The following is a 25,941-nucleotide window of genomic DNA, read 5'->3' on the forward strand; positions in this document are numbered from 1 at the left end:
ATGTTTTCAGTCATGCGTTTATAGGATAAGAGTAAATCTCGGACTAGCTGTTAAAAAATGCAAAAAAAATAAGGCTTTTAGCCTTGTTTATAGCCATGTGATAGCAGCACATTGTCTCTGGTTCAGGTTACGTTAGCTTGACGGCAAGAAATGTCTTGATATGCACGTTTATTTTAAGACATAGCTTTTCTACACATAACATTGTTATGACTCAGCAGAGTTTTGCTTTTAGTTAGCACGTAGGCCTGTATTATATCTGACGATGTTGCAGAAACTGGGCATTTGTATTTACAATAGCGGTTTTGCTCAGAAGCTGTGGCGGCGCCAAATTCAACAAAATACAATTTTTTCCATAATGTTGCTTTAAGATAAGACAAAACATATTTCTAAAAAAGTTTATATCAACTCTGAATGGATACACTGACACCACATGATAACCTTATCATATTTCCTCTAAAACACATTTGCAAGTGCAAGTTAACTGTACACAAATCTGCTTTGAAGGGGACAGAGTATTGGATACAGACTACATGCTGAAACATTAGGGCTTTAGTGCTGCAGTGATTCTGTTTACAGATCAGATTTGGGTCCAGAACTTCATTTAAAGTCTGTTTAAACAAAATTCATGTCAACAACCTCATGACTGGTTTGGGGTCACAACAAGGTGACTGTGGACTGAATAACACCGCCCCCCTTTCATCCCACTATCACCGGCCACTGTATTAAACTTGGCGTAAAAAGTAAAACAGTCCTTTATCTTGCAGCCTACCTTGAACGAGACAATATTTATTTTGGGCGGATATCTCACAGGCAGGCACGTTGTCCCACGTACGTGTTGACTTAAGTGTGTTTATGAGATAGAAAGCTTTATGGGGTTTTACATCTATGATTTTGTGAAACAACAGCACTCAAAAAGCTCAAAGAAAAACCGGTTCAGTGTGAACATTTTCCACAATCTACACAGATGCAGCGATATCATCTTCATTCCTGCACTTTCTTCCATGTCCAAGCTGAGCCAGGGTTATTTATAGAGTGCTTTTTAGCCAACAGGTCTGAGGCAAAGTGCTTATCGACAACAGTTTAGGACAGGAAGCAGAACAATTACATCACAAAGTCTAAGAAACGGGGTCACAGAGTGTATGCTAGTGTGGCAGGCTGAGCAGTGAGCCGTCTCTCTCGGTGTGTTTTGGTGGAATAACACGTGAGTTGACATGTCATCGTTAAATAACTGCTCTGCGTTGGACTGAGCTGAATTCACCGTTGGACGATGATGCCTTTGAAACCATGACGTCATCTTCTGTGCAGTCTCGTCGCTGTGGACACTAGCTGCTCTCCATCGCATCATGTTTCTCATTATCTCGTCTGTCATCACTCCATGTCACATGGCACCTGCTGCACACTCAGCTGCTGGTAGGGAATCCCTCAGTTTATTGCCCGAGGCATCCTCTGTTATCTCTCCTAATACGGTGTTTACCCCACTGATAGGAAAGGACTAAATAAGGAAGCATAACTTGGTCTATTCACAGGCATTGAGTTTATCCCTAAATCACATTTAGTGCATTTTCTTCCTCATAAATCATTTTCAGATCGGCTGTGTTTAATTTAATTCTTCCTGTTGCCAGTGAAAACATCTAAACCGTTTATAGTCAATTGATTTTTGGACTCAATTTGTGTGCTGAAACCGGAGCAAAATATCAAAATATGTGAAATATGTGAAAGCCATCCAGAACTCTCCAGCTGCACTGCACTTTTTTGTTTCCAGGGCTCAAACCGATAACCTCGATTCCTGAGAAACGATGACCCGTGTGCATCTGAGTATGTGCCGGTTGCGTGCGAGTGAGCGTGTACCTCTCGGCCAGGCCTCTCTTGGTGAGGCCGGATATAGTGATGGGGTCAAAAGGCTCCTCGGTGCCTGAGATGGTGATACCCAGAGGGCCTCCGTACCGCTTCAGCTCCACTGTGTAGATGATGCTGCCTGACGTCTCCTGCTCATCTGATACACACACACACAGACACACACGGACACGCACGTGTTGTTCTAATGTTTCTAATCCAAGGAGTAGATGATACCGCCTGATGTGTGCTGCTCATCTGACATGCACACACACACACACACACACCATCTCTGAAACACCTCAGTTCTGTAGGTGAAACTGCATTACGTTACCTGTTTATTTGAAATGCCAACACACACACACACACACACACACACACACACACACACACACACACACACACACACACACACACACACACGCACGCACACACACACACAAAAACACAAACACATTCGATTCCAGAAGTAGGTCAAAACTCTTGTCAAGACAACACTGGTGAGGAAGACACAGTTTCCATGGTAACCAAGGAGAAGACTGCCTTGTCATCATGTAGCATGAATGCATTTTGTGTGCGTGTGTGTGTCTGCCTGTGTGCATGTGAATATACCCTCTGAGTCATAATCTAGCATGATTATACAATCATTTTCTGTGTTGGTGTGTGTGTGTGTGTGTGTGTGTGTTTACACCACATTAAAAACCCAGTGGAACAGGGCGACATGTCTCAGCAACAACTTGGATGCATCCATTTGTTTAATTAACATGTCGAATCACACAAATCCAAGATGGTGGCTGTGAGTAACATGTCATAAAGTGACTGAGCACGAGGGGCCTTTGCTGGATTAAGACTCAGGAAATCAGGCTACGTGTGTTAGACCTCTACATCCGCAGGAACCATTTGCCTGCACATCTTCTCGCTGTATCCCCAAAATGTTTCTTTGTTATTTATGTTTTTATGTATAGCTGTTATTGTTTCATCCTGGATTTACACTTGTATAGCTTTAAATTGTGGACAACAGCACCACCCAGTGGTCGGTCACTGCTACTGCATCTCCTTCAACTGACACCTGCAGAAAATTAGGTTATTATGTTTACTGAACCAACATCCACAGATTCATCTGTATCGTATGCACGTGCACACACATACCTGAGTTGTCTTCGTCCTTGCGTATCTTTAGTTTGACCAGTTCCTCACACTGCTGCAGGATCTGCTCCGCGTCGTCTCTGGAGCAGTTCTCCAGTCTGATGTTGTCGATGGCCAGCAGCTTATCACCAGGCTCCAACGTTCCTGTTCTGCACGAGAGAAGGAAAAGAAAGAGACGGAGACACAAAACTGGGATGGAGACGTTTCTCAATACGAGGAGGAACTTGTAATTAGCAAAATAATTAAAAAATTAGCATTAGAAAAACATGAGTTAGAACTGCAGAAGAATATAACACAATAGACTTTATACCTGTGGGCCATGCTGCCCTTCTTGATGTCAGAGATGATGAGGGGCTCTCCTTGCTTCTTACTGGCTGTAGAGGGAGATGACATCACACTTAGCAGCCACAACATCCAACAAAGTACGTATATTCAACATTAATGTCAAATACAAGAGTTACTATTACTACTATTAACAATATTAATAACAATAATGATGATAAACACTTTAAAAACATGAAAAACTGAAGCTTTTATTATCAAGATAATGAGGGTAGGAAGTTGAATCCATAATAATTTGTTTTTTAAATGAAAAACAAGAAATTACACACAACATGAGCTGAATAAAAATGTTCTGACAGCAACGGCAAAGAAATTAATTTGTTCATTTAATCTTTCTTCCAGGTTATCGGGAGCAAAAATGTCCAAGTCTGCTGGTGAATTTGTGTCAAATCAGCTAATGTTGTTGATCCTTCTCTTAACTTTCAGCTGTGAACACTTCACTTCACAGTCAGAAGATGGCGCCATTGCACCATCCTCAGCCTCAGAGACGGCAGCCTGATACCATAGAGTCAAGCTGAAAACTCTCAGATGTCAGACACCAACTCAGTCTGAGGAGTCTGTTGAACAATTGTCCATTTGTAATACTTACCGAAGTATTTATATGTCTTCACTCCAAATATTTAAATATGTTCCAGGCTCAACAGTCTACCTGCCACCGAGCTCATGCTGCTTACAATAACACAGTGTGATACTACAGGCACACTGCAGTATACACACAGTCCAGACTAACAGTAATTAAACATTGAGTGCAGGTCGGTCTGACTGAAGTGTGTGTTAATCACTCTCTGGACAGGAACAGCAGCTTTACAGTGAAGCAGGTGATTAATAACTCCATCAGTCAACACAATGACTCCTTTACTGGAAGAACAGTTACAGAATGGAGCCAGTATCTTTTAAAATCCACTGGTTTTACGTGACATTTCGATATTTGCACCATGGTTGCAAACACTACGGGGCCAAAACTATGTGGACACCGAACATGACAGCCACATGTGATTATCAGTGATGTCACTGTCCATAACCTGCTGCTATAACAGCCGACTCTTTTCTGGAAAAGATGCTCCACAACATTTGGCTGCAGGGATTTGCTGCCATTTAGCTAAAAGGGATTTAAATGAAAAATGGCGCTGTCAGTGGGTGATATGGCCTGACTGGTGATGAGGTTGAGGTCACGGCTCCGTGCAGGCTCTTCGGATCCATCCTCAGCCCAGTCGAAGGAATAAAATGTTGGCATTTTATTATTCTGCAAAACACTGATACCTTCTATGCACCTTTCTATGTGTCACGTGTACAATCTCAACATTTTATGTGTCAGATAACATTCAAATTACATGTATATGAGCAGACTTCCATATTGGTAGGTGGGGAGAATCATGGTGGTCTTGGGTATTTTTGACAAGATGCCAGGACAGGGAAGCAGAACCAGGTATTTTTGGCCCAAACATGACCTTTTCCTAAACCTGACCAGGTGGTTTTTGTGCCTAAACCTAACCAGACCACTAGCACAGAAACATAAAGATGTAACGTAAAGAAATGTGAAGTGTCAACAGATCAGTGTTGTGCAGAAACAGACATTACCATAATTCATACGGGCACCATTCCCGGGAAATCTACTGTAATTATTTATGGACTGGGCTTTCATTAAAGTTGGCACAAAATTGGAAGAGCAGTACTGTGTGGGATTATCATTGTGTGCTTTACTATTGAGATTTTGCTTTAATTGCAATGATCAAACTGGGGTTGCAGTGATATACTGTTGGTGTGCGGTGGTATTAAAGTTGACAGATATCGCACCGTGTACATCTGCTTATCTACACTACTGAATTCTACCACATTAGTATTATTTAAATATGTTTTCACACCTTGGAAGTTAATTGTAACTGATAATAATAAAGAAGTTATACCATGATACTGTGAAGTCGTGATATTATCTGGGATAGTAACCGTACCATATAAATCTCAATCTGTTGCATCCCTGGAGCAAACTATGAAAAACAGACTGGGACTAAAACTTACAGATGTACATGGCTGCTGTCCACATACTTTTGGCCTTAGATTTTAAACAATATAAACAATGTTTATGTTTCCTGGAGGCTGCAGTGACCCTGAGAACTGCATGTGTCTGCTTGTGTGTGTGTGTGTGTGTGTGCGTGCGTGGTCTCCTGACATTTAAACATGCTGCCAGCAGCCGTGTAAAAACAAAAAGTAGATCATACGGACGACGTTTGAGTGTTCGTACCACTGATGGTAAGCCCCAGCTCCACTCCTCTTTTCTTCGGCAGTTTGACGTGGAAAGTACCGCTGCTAGGCACCACTGACTCTGTGTAACACACACACACACACACACACACACTCAGTGTTAAACACATGCAGAAAAGCCATTTATATATATATTAAAAAAAAGCAACAAATAATTCTTTTCATCCCGCTTAACATTTGTAATTACAAGACATTTAGCTCTTGCTCTCTTATCTCCTCTGAATTGCTCTTCTCCGGGGGGCAAACAGCGACTTCACATCCTCGCTGTTCGCCTGCATGAGTCATAACAATAATTCCACCAGTAACACAACTCTACATCCAGGCGTAAACATGGCGGGGCGCGAGTCGAGAGCAGAGCAAGCACTTAAGACTTTTTGAACAAGCTGTTTTTTGGATCAGCTCATCACTTCACCACGAAGCTCTTATCTGCTCACCGACTCCGCAGAACATTTCATTTCTTTCCTCCAGAGCTGAGCAGAAAGACTCGAGATAATCTGACCGACGATGGCAAAAAATTGGAAATGCAATGGAAAAATTTGCAACAATAGCCGTCCATCAGTCAGATTTCAATGTGTATCAAAGTGATTCAATTTAATGAACAGTTTTCTTCCCGACTGCTACAAAAAGAGGCTGATAAGTTATTAAGATATTACTCCCGGGAGTACGGCTGCGTCAACTTCTGGGGTTAATGACAGGGCAAGATAATCATTTCTCTCTGTTTGTAGTGTAAATGCTAATTTCATTTATTTTCTTGCTATAATAACTCATTAAATGATGCAACATTGTGAAAGACAATCAAAAACAGAACGTACTACACTGTTGAAATCAAGTGAAATCAAATCCTAGTGTCTCACAGAGTGGTCATAAGGTAAAAAAGTTTGATTTTAATAGTTTGTTCAAAACTAAACTATTGAATATGGATCAAATCAATACAGATATATTGATTTTTATAGAAGTTCATTGTTGTTGACTCTGTACAGTCCTTAACTATGTCTTTAGCAGGCCCTCATTGTGTCTTACTGAATGGATAAAGCCACTGTACTACAAGAGACGTTCCCATGGCTGAACTTTTTCTAATCTCTCGGTGTAAAAGTAGCTAAATTTAAAAGCTGGATGCAAACCTATAGTCAGAAACTGTTGGAGGAGCCTCCTTTGAGAGACTTTTAAATCTTTCCTGTGTAGTTTCGACCTCCAGTCGTGCTACGGATCCTTTTTTAAAAATGTTTATCTTGTGCAAGCACAGTCTGATGCAACAGACCGTCCTACCACACGACTGACACACTATTCCACTGATCTACAGGTGGTGGTAACACATCTAGATATGCTGCAATGACTGGAAACGAGTAAACACTGATATAAACTATGTATGATTCAAAATAGTTAAAAATTCAGTGCAGCAAATGTTTTATGAGGCGGAACGTTCAACACATTTGCTGGAGCTCAAGGACACAGTGAAAACTAGTGAATATCACTGATGTTAAACTTGACTTTTGTTTACAAGAAAACTCTATAAGGGACCTTTAAAGTATCTTGAACTGAACAACGAGGTCGAGCCAAGTTTTCTCTGAGATCATTGAAAATGTACGAAGCAAAAAATACTGAAAAACAGCAGACACCTTCCTCTGACTGTTCCCAACTATTAAAGCTGCAACAAAATAAACAAAATTGTCATCAGATTGTAAAAATAATATTTTTTTAGCATTATAGCAAACACCATGACGTCTACGTATTGTGTTGCAGCGCTATCTACTGAAGTTAGCATGCTAACCAGCTAGCCCTGCCTGACCAGTCAAAAGCCCCTGATCAAGTGGCACTTGACCACCATGGAAGCATGGCTAACTGAGCTAAATAGCTAACAGCAGCTATAGTTCGCAGTTACTCTGTTGATATGCTGCCCCCTTTTTTGTTCAAAATATTAGACAGCTGCCCAGTTCTTTATATATAATATTGCCATCTTTAAATAATATATACTTCCTGACAAATACAATAACATCTGATCTATTTCACCTTTTAAAAAACTTGGACGGATCAAAATCTGTGTGAGTTTCAAAAGCCTACATCAGAATGCACCAGCATGTGACCTGTTTTCAACACAGAAATCAGGATGAAGGCCGGTAACACACAGCTCTGAACTCGTGGGGTATCAGCGTGGTTGTTACATGTTCATGGGGTTAAAAGCATGCAGATGGGAGCGTGCCCTGCGGCGAAGAGCCGTAATTATCCTGCCTGCAGTGAGTCTGAAGCTCTTAGCAGCACAGTTTGACCGGTTCATCCTGTCCGTGCAAATGTGACCATTTGTTAATACTCGAACAAAACTGGCGATTGTACAGAGTGTAACAGTCGGTCTGTTCACATTTTATTCTCAAAAACCTCAACGGGTGTGTGACACCTGTTGATATTCACACTTTTACACCAGAGAGCAGTACGGCAGCTGATTACAGCAGAAACATGAGAACGTGGCAAACTTTGCATTAACGTCACAAACCTGCTACATCGAACTCGATCTCCAGCGTGACCTTATTGGTCAGCGCCGCGTCTCGGAGCAGCTGATTGGCCTCCTCTAGTGTTCCGTCTTCCGTGGGGATTCCGTTGATTGACAGCAGGCGGTCTCCGACCTGCAGCAGGCCACACCTACAACAGAGGTCACCACGGTAATGTCAGAGACACTGGATATTTACATTACATTACTCTTCGGACAACCGCTTATGATAACGTTGCCAGCTTTTTTTTTTGTGGAGCTAGAAGTGACCATATTTGGACGAGAGGGTGGAGCTGGGGAGAATATCCTGATCGGGTCTGATTGATAACCTGAGGACATGTAGTGGCAGTGACTTGTCAATCACAAGGTAGCCAGGTAACCTGCTTTCTCACCTATTTTACTCTAAATGGGACCAACATTTAAAAAAATGAACATCGTGCTGTGTTGAAGAAGATTTGAAACTAGTGACCGAGACCCCAAAAAAATTATTTGGAAACTGTTTACTGAGGTAATACATCAACTGAGAAGTTTGATCTTTCTTTTCATAAGCTTACATACAATTGGACTACAGTGCAGTCGCCCCCTGCTGGCCATGAGAAAGAATGCAGGTTCATGGTTGATTCTGAGGTTGATTCCTGCAATGAAACTTGGGAGTTTTGGTTTCTTTTCTCAGTGAGCTATGATCAGTTTTGAGGTTAAGATTTGGTTTTATCAAAGCCAAAATCTTCTTCGTCGGGGTTTATGAAGTCGTTGATGGAGGCGTTCAATGAGGAAGTCCTGAGATTCGCAGTGGTTCCACAAAGCAGACGAGGAAACATCCAGACACTTTTTCCTCGAGTGTGCACCAGTGTTGCCCACTGTCACTTACATCGCCTGAAATAAGACGTGATCATGGAGCTATTCTCTGTGCCTATTTAGATATGACTACCCTCCGGGGTTTAAACGCTCCCAAAGGGGAAAAGAAAAATTCAAGCGTGTAGGTGTACTAATCATCAGCCTCCTGCCAGGGATGTGTTTTATTTTCCTTTTTAATTCATTTTTACAAAGACAGATGACACCAGAAGGAGCCTCAGACTCCCCACTGTGCCACATCATTTTTAGCTACTGTAGCCTTCAATGCTGCTGTTTGGATATTAAAGATTTGTGTTTCCAAACATATTCACCATCTGGAAGACCCCAAACCTGCTCCTCACTGCATTAAATCAGTGCTGGAAGGAGATTTAAGCACATTAGCGCCAACTGTTAAGTAATGAATCATGTAAATACCTTGGCAAAAAAAAAAAGGTATATAGAGTCTTTTTCCTCCCGCCTTTTTCAGTTTTGGAAGTGAAGCCCCTCAAATGTTACTTGGAAAGTCAGTTCAAGTCACTGATTTTCTTTTTACAGCTGGACAGTGAGCCGAGGCACGCTACGTTTGACTTTTCTTGAGCATGTAACAAAGCTCACATCTGTAAAACTGCAACAACCTGCCAACATCTGTCAAAATCAAACTGATGAATCATGCAATTAACTGATCATCTAAAATGTGGCGCAGCCTCGAGGGCACTTCGTCATGTTTTATCTCCCACACAGGCGTCCGAGAGGTGACTTTGATTTGAACACTGGGGCACCAGGGGAGCAATTGCCTCCCCGTGCCCCGAGTCCTCGGCACAACGCTGACAACTTTTAGAGTAAGAAAAAGCCAAGTCATCTTGAAAGCAGCAATGCTAATTACCAGCTTTAAAAATGAGCCGCTGACTATTAATCCAACAGCGGAACAATAATACAGCAGAATTTTTGCTAACAGCATCTATAAAACAAAACGCTCCAGGACAAATAACGTCCAAGACAACAACAGACACAATATTAAATGCAGTTTGCTAAATGTTATGAATGTAACAAAAATAGTCTCATGAATTATCAACAGTAGCGCAGTGCTACCTCGGGCATCATGTACCCAGAATATCACAGTTCCTGCCTCGTCGCTGCGCTCGTAGTTCACTCATCGTCATCTTTGTCCGAGCTTTTAGCTTTTTTTCTAGCAGAAAGATTACGGTACGGTGGAACATACCATAATTTATGCTCCACCTCAGTCTGCACTGTTAAACACTGTGTGATTTTAACTTGTCTTTTGAACAGGTAAAGGGTCAAAGGTCAACATGAGAACATTAGTTATTCCCTTCTGCACCAAAGAGACTCCTGACACGAGACGATGAAGAGATTTGTCTCACTTTAACTCGGCCTCACCTTCATGCAGTCACTTATATGTCACACACACACACACACGCAGTTTATATTTCCTCCAGAGGATTAAATGACCTGCCGACACCATCACTTCTGTCTCACTGTCACCTCTGTTTCCCTCTGTTGTTTATGACTTTACTCTTGTTTTAGCTGTACATTGCTACGAGAAACTGTAAACTTGTTGAAGCATCATCTATAGCCAGTTCTTAATTGTTAACCTGTTCCTGTGAATTTAGCAAAACCAAAAATACGTTTTGCAGTGCTGACACTAAAAGGAGAATGTGTGTTTGGCATTACGATGGGCTTTAAGATGTCCCACAGAAGCTTTCTGGTGGTTTTTTGTGAACATAACAACTACAGGCATGATGTGAAGCTGCTCACTGCCAGCATGGTTATATTGCACCGTGACATTTTCATTCCGAGGCTAATGAGCCGAATGAAATTAGCAGCAATAGCAGCATAATGAGGTGTTCAGGTTCTGAATATTTTACAGAGATTCATCAAATTAAAGTTACCCTCACTTTTCTTTTTAAAAAATTTATTTGTTGGTGACAATATTTATAATAACAGTCACAGAAACCTTCCAGCAGCACTGATGCAGGAGGGAAGAGGACGTCCTCGCTCCACAAGACTTGTGGTGTTAAAGGCTGTAAGTTGTGGTTAAGTGTAATCCAGAGTGGTGTGAAAGCGTTTATTTGGATTCAGCCTGTCAAGCTGGAAAAAGGAGGCTACTTATCGATTCTTCCAGCGTGGGCGAGGGGGGAAGCTAAGCTAATTAGTGTTGTTAGCGTGGGCGCTAATGGAGAAGGGAGTGTGGCCTCAGGGTGCAGAATCACACCCAGCACTTAGAGAAGCTGTTAATACAACAGGAACATCAGACACACACACACACACACACACACACACACACACACACACACACACACACACAATGCATATACTAATGAGAATTCATACAGTGACTTAAATGAAGTTGTGAACACATACGCATGAATTAAAGTAAAACTAAAGACACACGCCCACAGGGGAGTATGACCACACGCACACACACACACACACACAAACACACAAACACACACACACACACACACACGTGCATGTCGAGATTTTGAAAACCCCACGTATATATATATTAAATGCTTAAAAATGTTCATACACCCTCACATCACACAGAGCAGAGCTGTTAATACACCGCCAACACCGGTCTCACACACACACACACACACTCCCACACGCACTTTAATAAAAAAAAAAATAGCCTGATTAAATAAGATGCCTACTTTGAATTTAAATTGCCTATTAGTTTATTAAAACAACAACATAAAACATAAAAACAAAACAAAAACTAATTACTTCCTGGGTCAATATTTTGACTTTTCAACTATTAACTTCCACAGTTGTTTACTTGTCATATTTCAGTATTTTCTCAGGATATCATGTAGTGTTGAGTCATGAATGAACGTGCACGTGCTCACCTCTCTGCAGAGCTGTCCGGCTCTATGAATCTGATAAGCGGGGGTGCGGACAGCGTTTCGGTGGCGAATATTCCTCCCTGCAGCTGGACGCCGAAGCCGTTGAGCGGGTCGCCGGTTAGGACGACCTCGCTGGTCTCTACATGAACTACCTGACCACCCGGACCCACGGAGCTGGACGCTAGAGACACTGAACACACACACACAGATTTATTTGATTATTAATTTCTTCTTTGGAAATAATTTGATAACTGTACAAACAGACAGACAGACGTATGAATCTCACAGGAGCTTTTGTGCTCTTTCTTCCTCTGTCGTCGTTTGAGCAGCGAGTTACGTGGACTCATGGGAACTGTAGGCCGGGGCAAGGTGCTGGAGCTCTGGCTGCTGGGGCCTGATGTGGTCGTAGAACCGGGAGAGAAACTGGCTGATACCAGAGCTGCAAAGACAGTGAACAGAAAGATGTTGAAGAGGATATGAACTGAGAAATGAATACAGAAATAAGTCTGACGGATGAGTCCGTCTCGTCAGTGTCTGACGTTCTTACACTTGCAGTAGTCGTTGATGGTGTTATTGTTTGAGGCCGTCCACGACTTGTTGAGGGTGGCGCTTGTGTTGAGGAGGGTGGAGTTGGCAGGGTGACAGTAGTTCACACAGGGGTCCCAGGAGTGGGGGTGGTCCGACTTCTGAACCTTCACTGAAACACACAGATGATTTTTTTATTTGTATTTATTTTTATCCGTGAACTGAACAGCACAAAGTCGACCAGTGTCAGTAACGCGGCGAGAGATCTAACAAACACCTGCCAGCATTTTCCACAAATACCGATTCTGACTCATTAACATATCACTGAATTATCTCGTTGTGTTGTCAATTAAAGAGAGCAACAACACAGTGACTGCAAAATATAAGCCTGACAAAACACAAACAAAGAACTGCCGGCGCCATCTGCTCATCACGTCACTTTTTCCCTCAGATGTCAGGAGGAGCACCTCTTCTGGGGGGAAACACCCACTGAGAGCATCAGCATCACAATCAAGGCTGCAGACTGACAACCTACACAGCTTCATGTGTAATTCCTCCACACACACACACACACACACACACACACACACACACACACACACACACACACACACACACACACACACACACACACACACTTATCTCAGCTCTGAAGTTGATCCTAAGCTGCCCTGCTGCCGCCACATCCATCCAGCAGAGCTTTTGTTTCCCTCAACATGTGAGTCATCTTATCTAAAAAGCGCTCTGTTGGCGGGAGGTCTGAGGAGCAGTAAGTGTCGGGCGGCCTCAGGGTGAGATCGGAGAAATGTGGTAACATTTTTTTTTCTCCTCTAATCCTCCCCGAGTAAAAATAAAGTCATTAGGTCCAGCGAGACGCGCCGGGAGAGACGGATCTGCTGACAGGAAGTGGCACGCACACAGGCAGGACGCACACAACAAAGACACACCTCACACAGATAAGAGACGATACACACACACTTATGTCCAGACTCACCAACAGTAATCTGTGCTGCAGTGGACACACACACACACACACACAACTACACAATCTTTAATCAAGTGTCTAGTGTCTATTAATAAAGCAGCGGCAGGCTGGCCGCAAGGTCTCCAACAAGGCCATCAGTGTCCTAATGAGCTGTGTTCTCTCTCACACACACATGAGCACACACATGCACACACACACAGACACACAAAGGCAGTCGCACAATCTTGATTACAAGCAGGAAAGAATGCATTTTGCTTCCTAGAGACAAATGAAGGAGATAAAAGATGAGATGGCGACCTTTCCAGAGTGTGTTTGCGTGTACGTGTACGTGTGCGTGTGTGTGTGTGGTCAGCTCACATGTGTTGCTTCTCGGACTTTCTCGTTCTTTGTCGCTTAGATTAGATGGAAGGAAACAAAAGGGCAGCAGAGAAAAGACAGAGGCGAGAGGAACAAAAGAGAGAAGATAGGAAAGGAACAGAAAGACGAGGATACGATGAGAGAACGGGGGAGGAGAGCTGACAGCCATCGACTGATGAGCTCTGTACCGCTGCAACATTGTGATTTAAAAGCCTCCACCTCCAACAGAGAGCTCAAATGTAGTGCCTCCCCTCAGAGTTATTGGCGATAGCGAGGTGGGAGAGAAAATGAAAAGAAGTTACGTCCCTCATGTCTCATTTATTAATTTCTTATTAAACCTGCCCAGCTAAACGACCCCGAGACACTCGGTTACAGCGTTGGAATCTCTCTTTGCAGTTTCTTTTCTCCCGGCTGCTGTTGGTGGGTTTTATTTCAATTGTGCTGTTGTCATTTGCATTTTCTTAGCTTAGCTTCCTCAGTATAACTAGCCAGCTGACTTCGTTCACAGCTTTTGAAGCAGAACATTATAAGTTATGGACGTATGGTGTGGAGACAAAGGGACGTATGTCAGATGGTCGCTGTGCAGGGATGTAAGAGCTGACGGGGACAGTTTTCTCTGCTGGGTGAGACAGTCGGAGAAAACAGTTGGTTTACATGTTTGAAATAGAAATGTATCTGTCAATCAATCAAACAGAGACTACAGTGGTGAACTCAAGAGCAACTCCTGCCATCAGACACATCTGAGAGGACACACCACCTCAGATTAGGAGACATAACCCTAAACCTATGGACGAGGAGACAAGACAAGACAGAGGAGAAAAGACGAAGGGGATGAAGCTAAATTCAAGTAGAGGAGAAGGAGGAGAGGAGAGGGAGAGGAGAGGAGAGGAAGAGGAGGAGAGGAGAGGAGAGGAAAGGAAAGGAAAGGAAAGGAAAGGAAAGGAAAGGAAAGGAAAGGAGAGGAGAGGAGGAGGAGGAGGAGAAGGCGAGGCGAGGAAAGGAAAGGAAAGGAAAGGAGGAGGAGGAGCAGGAGAAGGCGAGGAAAGGAAAGGAAAAGAGAGGAGAGGAGAGGAGGAGGAGAAGAAAGGAGAGGAGAGGAGGAGGAGGAGAAGGAGAGACGAGGCGAGGCGAGGCGAGGCGAGGCGAGGCGAGGCGAGGAGAGGAGAAGGAGGAGGAGAAGGAGGAGGAGGAGAAGAAAGGAGAGGAGAGGAGGAGGAGGAGAAGGAGAGACGAGGCGAGGCGAGGCGAGGAGAGGAGAAGGAGATGAGAGGAGAAGGAGGAGGAGAAGAAAGGAGAAGGAGAGGAGAAGGAGAGGAGAGGAGAAGGAGGAGGAGAAGAAAGGAGGTGTCAGGCTGCAGGCGGCGTCTGACAGCATCTTTGCGAGGTGTAATGACTTTAATTAAATACCATCCCGCCGTTACACTCGCTGTCACTCAGCTCTCATTCATCTGTCGCGTATCTTTTCAACTCTCCTGCTTCCTGCTGTTTTCTCTATTTTTAGTCGAGAATTTGTCTTTATTTTGTGTCTATCAGCCTTTTTCTGTTAATCCCGCCTCTCTCCACCTCTCATGAGTCTCTAATCAGGTCAGAGAAAAATGAAACTTTAAGAAAGAAGACACACAAACAGATGTGTGTGTAAAGCTCATTCATGTTCGACTGACTACAGGACAATACTGGCAGCATGATCACAGGTGCTACATGTGTGTGAACCTGTACACGTCAGCCCGTCAGCTGTGCAGCATTAACCTGAGATGATGAAGCAGCCGTCGGAATCAGCGTCTCCTGCTGTAAATCCACTGGCACTAATTCTCCCGCAGATGAAAAGCCGTCACTTGGCTAACGGGTGAAGAAACACTCACACTAATTAAGCACAAAGTTGCTGCAGCGTGCAAAATATTCTTCAATCTCAATTCCACGAAGACAACTGAGATAAGTGTTTGTTTTCTCTCTGTGGCTTGCGTGGGGCAGCTTACTTTGGGCTGATCCTGACAGAATCTGTGTTCTGGTTTTTTTATACTGCCCTGATTCTGGGTCTGTTAATCCAAAATGACTGGAAGGTGTCATGAAATAAAGCTCAGGAGTTTGAATACATACTGTACATTACTGTAAAAGTGCACCTACCCTGTCTTGGCCACATGTGCATGTGTAGTCAACATGTTTTTCTTGTGTTTTCTCTGTTTGCATGTGTGTTCTTAAAGGACAAGTTCACCCAAAAAATGACCATTTCTGGAGCTTCACAGCAAAACAGCGTTTCTCCTTAACAACTGAAGAAGTTTTAAAACTTAAATTAACAACATTAAACGGCTCCACAGAGCTCGTCCTCTGTAATCGAAGTCTACTGAAGCCCAGAAAGTCCCGAATTGATTTCAAAATATGTTACTTTACACCAATTTTTAAGTTGAAATCGTCACTGTAGCCGCTAAGCTAAAAGCTAAGCTAACAGCCAGTCTGATGTGGGTGCCTGAACCTAATCCACACCTCAAGGGTGTAAATAACATCTTTTGCGTGGAGCCATTTTTTTTTTTTTTTCCCCATCATTCAGTCGTTTAGCAGAATGCTGCAACACCGTTTCACTGTGAGGCTCCAGAAAATGTTTTACGAGCTACGAAACTTCACCCGACTTTCCATCAGTATGGAGGCGAGGAGATAATGACTTCATTTTCATTTTTGGGTGAACTTATCCTTGAACCTTCAGCGCCTCCAGCTCTCAGGGCCACTGAGGTTCAGTGAAACAGCTGATCGACAGTCGTCTCCTCCACTACAGACATCGAAAGGTTAGACTTCACTGAGCGGAATACAAGAGATGTCAACACTCGCATTTTATAAAGAATTATGGATTTCGGTGGCTACACACCCCGCTGTTAACACACAAACTGGACATGTTTTAGACACACGCGCGCACACACACACACACACACACACACACACACACACACACACACACACACACACACACACACACACACACGCACTCTGAGCCTGTATGATGGTGGAGGCCTGCTGTGAAAACCTGACTGACAGCCAACAGCTTTAATCTCATCAAGAGATTATTATACTCATTAACTTCAAGACCAGGCAGTCACACACACACACACACACACACACACACACAGATGCAGATATAGAAATAAAAAACGCTGATGCATATACTTGAACAAAGGAAACTTCTCTCTCCGTCACACACAAACACACCTGACTTCTGGATCACTTCAGTAGCAGACAGGTGTAAAATGTGTTTCCTGCAGAGCCGTTTCATCTCATATCTGACACAACATAATCAAACGGAGCTAACAGCTGCCGTGGAGGACGACACAAGGTGTGCGCGGACAACAACAACATGAACATGGCCACAGAACTTTAAACACACACCATCTGCTTGACAAGATGTCACTAAATAAAGCGGGATGAGTCACGCGTTTGTGAATGATTAGAGGATAATTACTGTACTTTGATCTTAATTATGTCATCATGACACATTTGTTGTTTGATCTAGTTGAATGTGTTCGTGTCAGTTCTGCATGACATTGTTCTGCCGACCTCCACATAGTAAAATAAAGGTCATTTTAAACAAGGCAACACAGACGCTGCTCTGTTCATGTAGCTCTGCACACGTGCTTCTCACTGTTGTGTGATTTTATGAGTCTCATGGGTGTGGATGTTGTTTCATGTTGTCCGAGTCTTCACTGAAGGTAATTGTCTGTCACTATGTGATTGACAATAAGGTTTCTTGAATCTTGAATCTTGATTTTACACATTAAAGTGTGTTTACAGGTCGTGTACAACTTTACATGTGAAAAAAATGGTGGTATAAAGCTTTTTGTGGCTCCGGGGGAAGCTGCAAGAAATCTGATAAATTACCTCCAGTGATGTCACTCACTGGCTAAGTTGCATTCTGGGTAATGAAGGCGTCAAAGTTTGAAAAAGGGAGAAGAATGTGCAGAATAAAAAAAGGTGATATCTCCGGTTCTGTTGGTAAACGTTAACACACACGCTGATGCACCTCACCTGTGTCGTGCTGCTTCCCAGTTAGCCTCGTTTGATGGGAGGGGAGGATTTCTAATTTCACCAGCTCCGTCGTGCTCGCTAATAGCTGCGTCGCCTCCAGGACCGTGCAGTGCTCCGTCGACGTCCCATCTATTGACAGCAGGTGATCTCCGCCGTGCAACGCTCCACATCTGGTAAAAAACAGGGAGAAATTCCAATAAGGAAGGAGTCTCACCAGAGCAGAGTACAAGAGAAAGAATTACAGTACAAATTACTTTTGCAGAAATACATTGTGTTCTTTTTCTGTCAGGAAAAACCACACGCAGTCTACACAAGTTAGCCTGATTAGCTCGGATCAGCGTGCGGCACAGCTGGTCGACCTGGTGCCTCTGCACTTCATACAGTAGTTCAACTTTTGTGGAACCGTGGGGGAATGAATAGTGACAGGACCTGGACCTCCGCAGTCAACCTGCTCAGTCGGCTGAGGTTATTCTAGTGCTCGTTCCAGCGCTGACTCAAAGTTCAAGTGCTTCATGTATATTTTAGAGCCAGACTGAAGCTCGGGGCGAAATCCTGTCTTCTACTGTCTGTGTTAGTTATAGGGCAGGATACAGCCTACGTGTCAGTGTGTGTGTGTTACTGTGTCTGGTGTGTGTGTGTGTGTGTGTGTGCATGCATATGTTAGAGGGAGAGGGAATACTGTATAACCCACCAGTATTTTCTTTTATATATTCAGAGTTCTGCATGTTTTTTAGCTCTTAGTATTGTCTTAGTCCATTCGCTGCTGCTTTGAACTCAGACTACATGATGCATGCATGCAGACATGTATTGTATATGGTGTGTGTGAGAGTGTGTGTGTGTGTACCTGTCCACCACGCTTCCAGGTTTAACTCGGTCGATGACGATGACCTGCTTGTTCCGATGATTTGCTGACGTCAGATTGATGCCCAGCGTCGCTCCTGGCGACTTGGCGATTTCCACTAATAGCGGACCGGAGGCGTTCGTTACCGTGTCTGATGGAGCAAAAAAAAAAAAAAGTTTTTCATTTGAGAGCAGCGGAGTACCTTTAAAATGTCTGTATCACCAATATTAAGTAGCAGATGAGATTGAGGCAAAAATGTCCTTAAAAAGCAACAACGGCCAGATGTGACGAGGAGGGGATTCTTTGCAAAGCATTCTGGGTGAGTTAAATTGAGAAGATTTACACAAAAGATTTACACTCAGCTGGAGGCGGCAGGAAATGCCAAGGCATCAACAAAAAACAGCCAATTTTTAATTTAAGTGGCATTTTAGTCCAGAAACTTCAGCCCCAAGCTTTAATTTGTGCCTGAGTCTGGTGTGTGTGTGGGTGTGTGTGTGTGTGTGTGTGTGTGTGTGTGTGTGTGTGTGTGTGTGTGTGGTCTCTCACCCATAATAGTGACATCATACTCTATCTGGAACAGGGCTTCCTGACCGCACTGAGCCAACACGCTGAGGGCGTCATTGTGGTTGGTGTTGTGCAGCGGTACGCCGTCCACGCTGAGGAGACGATCGCCAGGACGCAGCGTTCCCTCTCTGAACACACATGCACAAAGAAAAATATCACATGTTAAAATACAGTGAGCAGGGTTGAGAAATCAGACACATCAAACCTTAAAAAACTGAGACTCAGAGGTGAAGGATTTTGTATTTCCATCTACCTCCTGCTTCATTTCCTCATGTGCCTTCATCTTTTAAAAGAGCAGTTCACCAAAAATATATTTTTTTGGGAGATTAAGTTGCAGTAAAAAAAACATGAAATGGCTTTATACAGCTCGCCAAGACTCTGAAAGCCCAGAGATCCCAAATTCATTTTAAAAGACAATAATCACAACCTATTTTAAGACAAAATCTTCACTGTAGCTGCTAAATTGGGGGTTGCCAGAGTCCTGCATTACCACAAATTACCCCGGATCAGCTGCATGGAGCCATTTATGTTTTGGAGGTTTTTTTTTACATTTTAGTCCCCAACTACTTCAGTTGTTTATGAGAATGCTGCAACACTGTTTTGCTGTGAAGCTCCAGAAATGTTTTATGGACCTGACTTCCCATCAGCATGGAGGTGAGCAGATATAATGACTGATTTTTCTTATTTTTGGGTGAACTTTTCCTTTAAAAGTCTAACTTCAGTCACACTAACTTCCTCCAAGCACTCCTTCCTACCTTCATTTATTCATTCAGGTTCAAATATGTTTTATTTGTATGGGAACACGATGTAGCTTTCATGTGTGGAGATAAATGTCAGTAAAAATCACCAGCCTTGACTTTTTTAACCATTTCCATTTCTTCCTGCTGCAGCTTCTCTGTCGCCTCCTCTTGCATCGTATTTCTCTCCCTTCTTCCCTTTTCCTCTCACTGAGAAATATTCTCTTTCTTCTCCCAACTCTTTCTTAAATCATGACTCATTTCCTGGCTGTCCTACTTGCGCCTTTTCCTCCTCTCCTACCTCCACTACTCTCCTTCTTTCTTTCTCCTCTCATCTGTCTGAGTCTAACAGTATAATTTCTCAAGTTCAGTTGGAGGACACACACAGATAACAGCGGCAACAGCGCTAAGATGACAGATGATACCGCCGTGCTTCACCGGATTAAAAAATATCAAGATTAAACATCATGTCATGTGATCTGCTTTAATTTAAAATGATGGTAATTTTCCAAACAGTCCCCGGTTGACAAAAAGGCACTTTCACGGACTGGATGCGTAATAATTCTAGAGGCACTTAATGGCACATTTTAGGCAATTATTTGTCTCAACAAAAAAAATGGGATTAGCAGCATTTTTAATTTTTCATGCAAAGGGGGGGACTGCATTAAGAGGCTGATAGATGCTTTATGCATGATGCCAGAGTGTGAGTAATACAGAGCTGTCATCGCACCAGCCAGAAGTTGTAAAGTACGATGCTGATAGCCCTGAAGCTTTTTCACAACATGATGCAAGCTAAGCTGAGACCAAAAGGCTTTTATTATTAAGGCTGGAATTAGGTTATGTGGGAGAAAAAATCTTTGGGATGACATCTCACAAGAAATGTGTGGAGTGTGTTTTTTTTACACCAATAAAAAGCTGCGGGCCGGAGTGAAAATCCAACATGTTCAATGCAGCCTGGTCATATTGAGAATCTGTTCTCGTCTACATCTGACCAAGAAGATACAAAAAGTACACCAACCACAGCTGTTACTTTCAGAGTGAGAGGTAGATTCAGGGCGGATTTTCCCTTTAACGACTTAAGATGTTAGTTGAAACAAGGTCTTGAGGACCTCGCTGACATTTAACCTACTTTAAAGCGCCTGCCGGCTCTCCGCGCGTCTCTTTTTGTCCAAATGACGATGCAGTAAAAAGCGGTTTGTGATCCGGCATGAAGCGGCGCTGCTCTCTAGCACTTTTTCAGAGTTCAGAGTAATTCCCACTGGGTTAATGCTAAAAATGTTGGCACTCCTGGGACTGTATGGTGCTGTGGATTAAGTTTTCTGCAATTGGCATATAAATGGGAAATAAAAGCGGCATGAATATCTCATTCGCTTCCCCCCGGACTGACCCACATTTTGGAAGATGATTTTCTTTAGAATGGTGGTAGATGAGCTTCGGGGTGAAATAACTCAATAGTAAAATAGAATTTAATCTTGGTCTTGTCCTGGTCTGTGCACCTGTGTGGGGGATGAATAAAACCACGGAGAATGTGAATCCAATTGTTTTGGTTGATCTACTATCAATTTTTTGACGACTATAAAGCAGCTCACACACAGCCGAGCCTGACAGATGTGTCGAAGATCTCTGACCAGCATTCATTCACTTACTCGGTAGAAAAATAACCGCTTGGTTTCACGCAGTTATTCTTGCACGCGTCCTAATTTTACTGCTGCATGCGGTTCTTTCACTACGAGAATAAAAATAGCATCTCCCGGCTCTAAAGTCGAGCGGCGGCTGATTGAAGCTGCTGAGTGATCACAGAGGAGGGTTACACTTTATTTTCCTTTTAATCTTTTCTTGTCTTGGCTGAGTGTAGAAACAGCTGAGTAGAACATGCGGTTAAAAAAAAAAGAAAAAATGGGACAGAAAAGCTGTGAGATTTGTGTTTTTGGCAAAACAGATGGGTGACAAATTAAAGGAAACAAAGAAAACATCTTGAGAGGTGTGATTCTATCACAGCTCCTCGTCGTAGATTATCTCCGGCTGTTCGTCCAAAAAAAGATACTCCAGTTTTTTTTGTTTGATGGCGGAGGAGAGCTGTCTCACATGTCACTCCAGAATCTCATTCAGCGAGCACTGATGTCTGCATTTCTCTCTTTTATTCACTTCCTTCCTTGAATTGTCACTCGCCTGAATGCATTTTATGTTATTGCTGTAATGACTTCTTATGGTGGTTTTGTAAAAACGAAAAAACAGATAAAAAATAAATCGTCTCCTGTTTGGTGCAGGCAGCAGCTGTGGACTTTTTTAGATGCATTTTCCAAAAACACTTCACAAATAAACTGCATCGTACACGTTAAATCAGAGTTAGACTCTTCTGAGATTGAAGAAACAGGAAAAAAAAAAAAAAGCTTCTCTATTGAAGCGTCAATGTTTACAATAATTTTGTTAGTTAAGCAAAAAAAGCAATTACTTTCCTCACATGCAATTGCCTCAACTTTTAAAAGATTTGCATTGAATTGATTCAAGTTTTCTGCACAGATTCTGTTTGTTTAATGCAAAAACACCACCTGCTCGTGTCTACATGAGCCACAGTTGGTTGTAGACGTAATAAAAACCATGTGCATTACTTTTGGTGCAGACCATGAACTAGTGCTACACAATAAAACAAATATTAACCAACAATCCCTTGAAGAACTGCACTTTTTACTCTTTTAGTGCATCCAGTTAGCAAACAAACATTTCAATTTCATGACATGAGGCAGTTTTTTGTTTTCATGCAGCACTATTTATTACACTCCACATCTGTTGTTTGTTACTTTGCTAATGTTTCCTGCTGTTGTTGCATTCATTAAATGTAAAAAGATGTGACTGTTGTACCTTGTTTAGGATTCACAGACTCATGCTGCTTTGTTTCTTGACCAAAAGATGTTCATCAAGTTAAGATGGCCTCTTGTACTCCCTCAAACAGGAAGTGGAAGAGACCAACTGTGTGTGTTCATGAGGGGGGAGTCCACCAGCTAGAATCGCTGCTAAATCCAACGTGTTTTATTTTAAAATAGTTAGAAAACTATAGTCATTTTATGTGTGTTGTTTTTGCTGAATTTTAATGGAGACTAAGAGCTCACTGAGGTTTTGTTACATTGGGGTGGGAATGTGTCGCAAATCTCACACCACAATAAACTGGCTTTCGGCAATTAAAAATGTTTGTGGAACTGACTAGAAAATTAATAAAGTGAAAACTAATATGCATTTACCTTTTGGGGAGGAATATATAATCAAAATATACAAACTTCAGAGAACATGAGCTTGGCTGCCAGCCCCAAATCAACCCAACACTGACAGCGTCCAGTCCAGAAACTACAGCATTTTTTAACTGGTCAAACTGTCGTTAACCGGGACAAACAACCTAGAAATCAATAAGCATGAAGAAGACATTTTCATTTTTAAGTCATCACTCAGCCTTCAATCTGTCTCCCTCCATCGGAGCTAATTTTAAGGTATTTTCTCGGCTTTTTCATCTTCGTCCTGAGAATATAAGGTCTGAATTGTCTGTAGATGGTGGTCCTCCCAGCTGCTCGTGCAGGATTCATGCACGGGATCCACAGAAGGTTGAATCACTGCTGCGTTTCCATCAGTAAAACAGTTGCCGAGCTGACATTTACGTGAAAATGCCACAGATTATTTCCCAAACATGAAGACCGAGACGGACACACGATGACAACATGGAAGAGGATAGGAGGTGATTCATGCGGCCGCAGCCATGAGTTAACACACAACTGTCAAACGTACCAGTGACGGTCACGGGAAATGACATTGTTCTCCTTGGAGGTTTTTATTCGCATGGAGGCACAGACGAATCTCCCAGAAACCCTGACTGGAACTGGCCCAGTTGTGCTACTGTTAGTTTAAACTCAATGGAGGCGTCTATTTTTCCTAGACATCACTTTTTTTCTTTTCACCCCCAAAGAGACACACATAATCCCTCTTCCTGGCTGCATATGTGTTTGTTATGTGCTGCTTTGTGTGAGCTTGCACACTTAAGCACATGAGGAGAATATATTTAGAGTTGCATGAGTGTGCAGTCAGTGCTACCTGTCTGCAGGACCTCCTGGCCTGACATAGGTGACCACCAGGGGGCGTGACTTGTGCCAGTCCTCATGGACGCCACCTGTGAGAAGAGTAAAAAAGGGTTAAAGCTGATCACACTGAACTCACATGACGAGAAACCTTCATTGTTTTTGTTTCACTTCAGCACAAAGATTATCAAAACTTCAGATAGGTAATCCATCACACTGAGGAACTGATTTATTTTTTGTATTTTGGTCCAAACAACCTCTGTAGCTGTATTTGTTGGATCAGTTTCCAGCTGGGATTTTTTTCTGAAAACTCAATCAACGGTTTCTGTTGTTGGCTGTAATGTGTTTCCTGTTTCAACCAGCTCCTCGAGTTGATTTTCACACACAAACAGCGAAAGAAAATAAAAATTAAACTGATTGCTTCCTGGCAGGAAGGGAATCAATTAAAAATTATGATTAAAAACATGCTTAAGAAATGAAGTGTGCACAGTTTGTAGTGAATTGGACCGACTGCAGTTTCACATTTTTCTGGTGGCTGATGCAACTTTTAGGAAACAGTCCTTCAGCAACAACCTCTTCATTTACTGACACCATCCCACTGGGGGCGCCGTGTCAATCATTAACTATTCACATGGTTCCCAGAAATCGTACAGTAATCGGCTTATTTTCACTGACGGTTACCTCTCATGACGAAACCAAAGCTGTTCCCCTCTTTGTGCAAACAGATGTCGATTGTCTTTGATATAACCCCTGAGCTGCTGTCTGGTGCTTTGAGAACAGGGAGATATACAGAGAGAGAAAAAAGAAACATTAGGAAGTCATTTTTACTGTTTCTGTTAAGTATTTCCTCGAGCAATTCACTTCTGTTGCTCCAGAAATCAAGTTAAATCTAAATTTTGATCACATTCAGTAATTTGACATCCTCTCAATGAAGCATGAACGTTTAATACAGAAAATAAGCACGAACGATGATCATTCTATACAATTACGACACAAGAAATACTCATTTCTACCTCCAATTGCACCTGGATCCTAATATGTTTGCAGTCTGGAGTGAGGGTTTTAATTAAGGATGCCTATTATCTCCTTTACAGCTGCTAAAGCTACACTTTATCACCTTTAAATGCATTATAATAAAATAAAATGCATTTACTGAACGTGGAAAAGCTGCTCAGATATTGAGCTCATCAAGTTCTGACTGATGCGTACTTATTCAGAGCCAAAGTGGATCAGCAGTGAAATAAATGCTCAGTAGTTGGTTGGTGTGGACGTGTTGCTACAGGTACCAGAGGTTCAGTGTAATAGTTTGAGAAGTGATCAACACTGTATTCGTTTTGTTGCCACACGCCTGTATGCATCAGAACCTCTGCTGTACCAGTCGTCTCATTGAAATGGGTTCTAGGTACGAAATAAATCTTTAAGTCTCTGCATCAGATATAAAAATATTCTGGCGCTACACACTGTGTCCCCCGCTGCTTCTCTGATCTCTGGCCTCGCTCTCACTCCTCAATCAATATTTTCACATCTAACATGGTAAAACTGGGGTCTGAGGTTGAATAATACCAATGTCACTCTTTGAAAAAAGGTGTTTAGGTTGCACAAATCCTCGCATCCCCAACCCCAGTCGTGATGTTTCTGCAAACCACAGACACGTCCAAGGTTTACATTTGTAGCAATGTGGCATATCGCGATCACATTAAATGCTCCACGTCAGGAGGTGGAGGGGATGTAGGTGGTGTTATTACAGCCAACAAGGCTGACAAATGGCCGGCCACAGTTCGAGTCAATCCAGTGGATATTTCTAAGGACACCTGCAGTCATTTCCATCCATTTTAAGCCAAACCATGATGTTTTCCTAACCCTAACCAGGTGGATTTTGTGCCTAAACCTAAGCAGTACATAAGCACAGCGGTATGACAAAAAGAGAAATAGAAAAAAAGTTGCAACATAAAGAAACAGTTCAGTTTTAACTTACAGTATTTGTGGTTTTGCAGAAAGACACCAAGCTAACATTCTGTCTGTTGGGTTGACCTACCCGGACCTTAACCAGGAGTTTAGTGACCCTCACCACAACCTGCTACACTTTATTAGCCCTAGCCTTCACCATGGTATAGT

General features: G+C 42.6%; 1 protein-coding gene across 2 annotated transcripts in view; it reads right to left on the reverse strand.

The window, feature by feature from the left end:
• Positions 1-25,941, reverse strand: part of LOC140997667 (glutamate receptor-interacting protein 2-like) — a 273,676-nt gene that overhangs the window by 13,887 nt on the left and 233,848 nt on the right. For both annotated transcript variants that reach the window (XM_073467633.1, XM_073467634.1), the window contains exons 5-17: positions 24,508-24,594; positions 23,843-23,918; positions 19,014-19,159; positions 18,471-18,618; positions 17,627-17,796; positions 12,302-12,451; positions 12,041-12,193; positions 11,758-11,944; positions 8,066-8,211; positions 5,561-5,641; positions 3,290-3,353; positions 2,983-3,128; positions 1,849-1,993 (exon numbers count right to left, since the gene is read on the reverse strand). In XM_073467633.1, the coding sequence (XP_073323734.1) occupies positions 1,849-1,993; positions 2,983-3,128; positions 3,290-3,353; positions 5,561-5,641; positions 8,066-8,211; positions 11,758-11,944; positions 12,041-12,193; positions 12,302-12,451; positions 17,627-17,796; positions 18,471-18,618; positions 19,014-19,159; positions 23,843-23,918; positions 24,508-24,594 (1,699 nt within the window). The remainder of the gene's footprint in view (positions 1-1,848; positions 1,994-2,982; positions 3,129-3,289; positions 3,354-5,560; positions 5,642-8,065; positions 8,212-11,757; positions 11,945-12,040; positions 12,194-12,301; positions 12,452-17,626; positions 17,797-18,470; positions 18,619-19,013; positions 19,160-23,842; positions 23,919-24,507; positions 24,595-25,941) is intronic.

The sequence above is a fragment of the Pagrus major genome, chromosome 6 (genome assembly GCF_040436345.1).
Source record: "Pagrus major chromosome 6, Pma_NU_1.0".
Classification (NCBI taxonomy): Eukaryota; Metazoa; Chordata; class Actinopteri; order Spariformes; family Sparidae; genus Pagrus; species Pagrus major.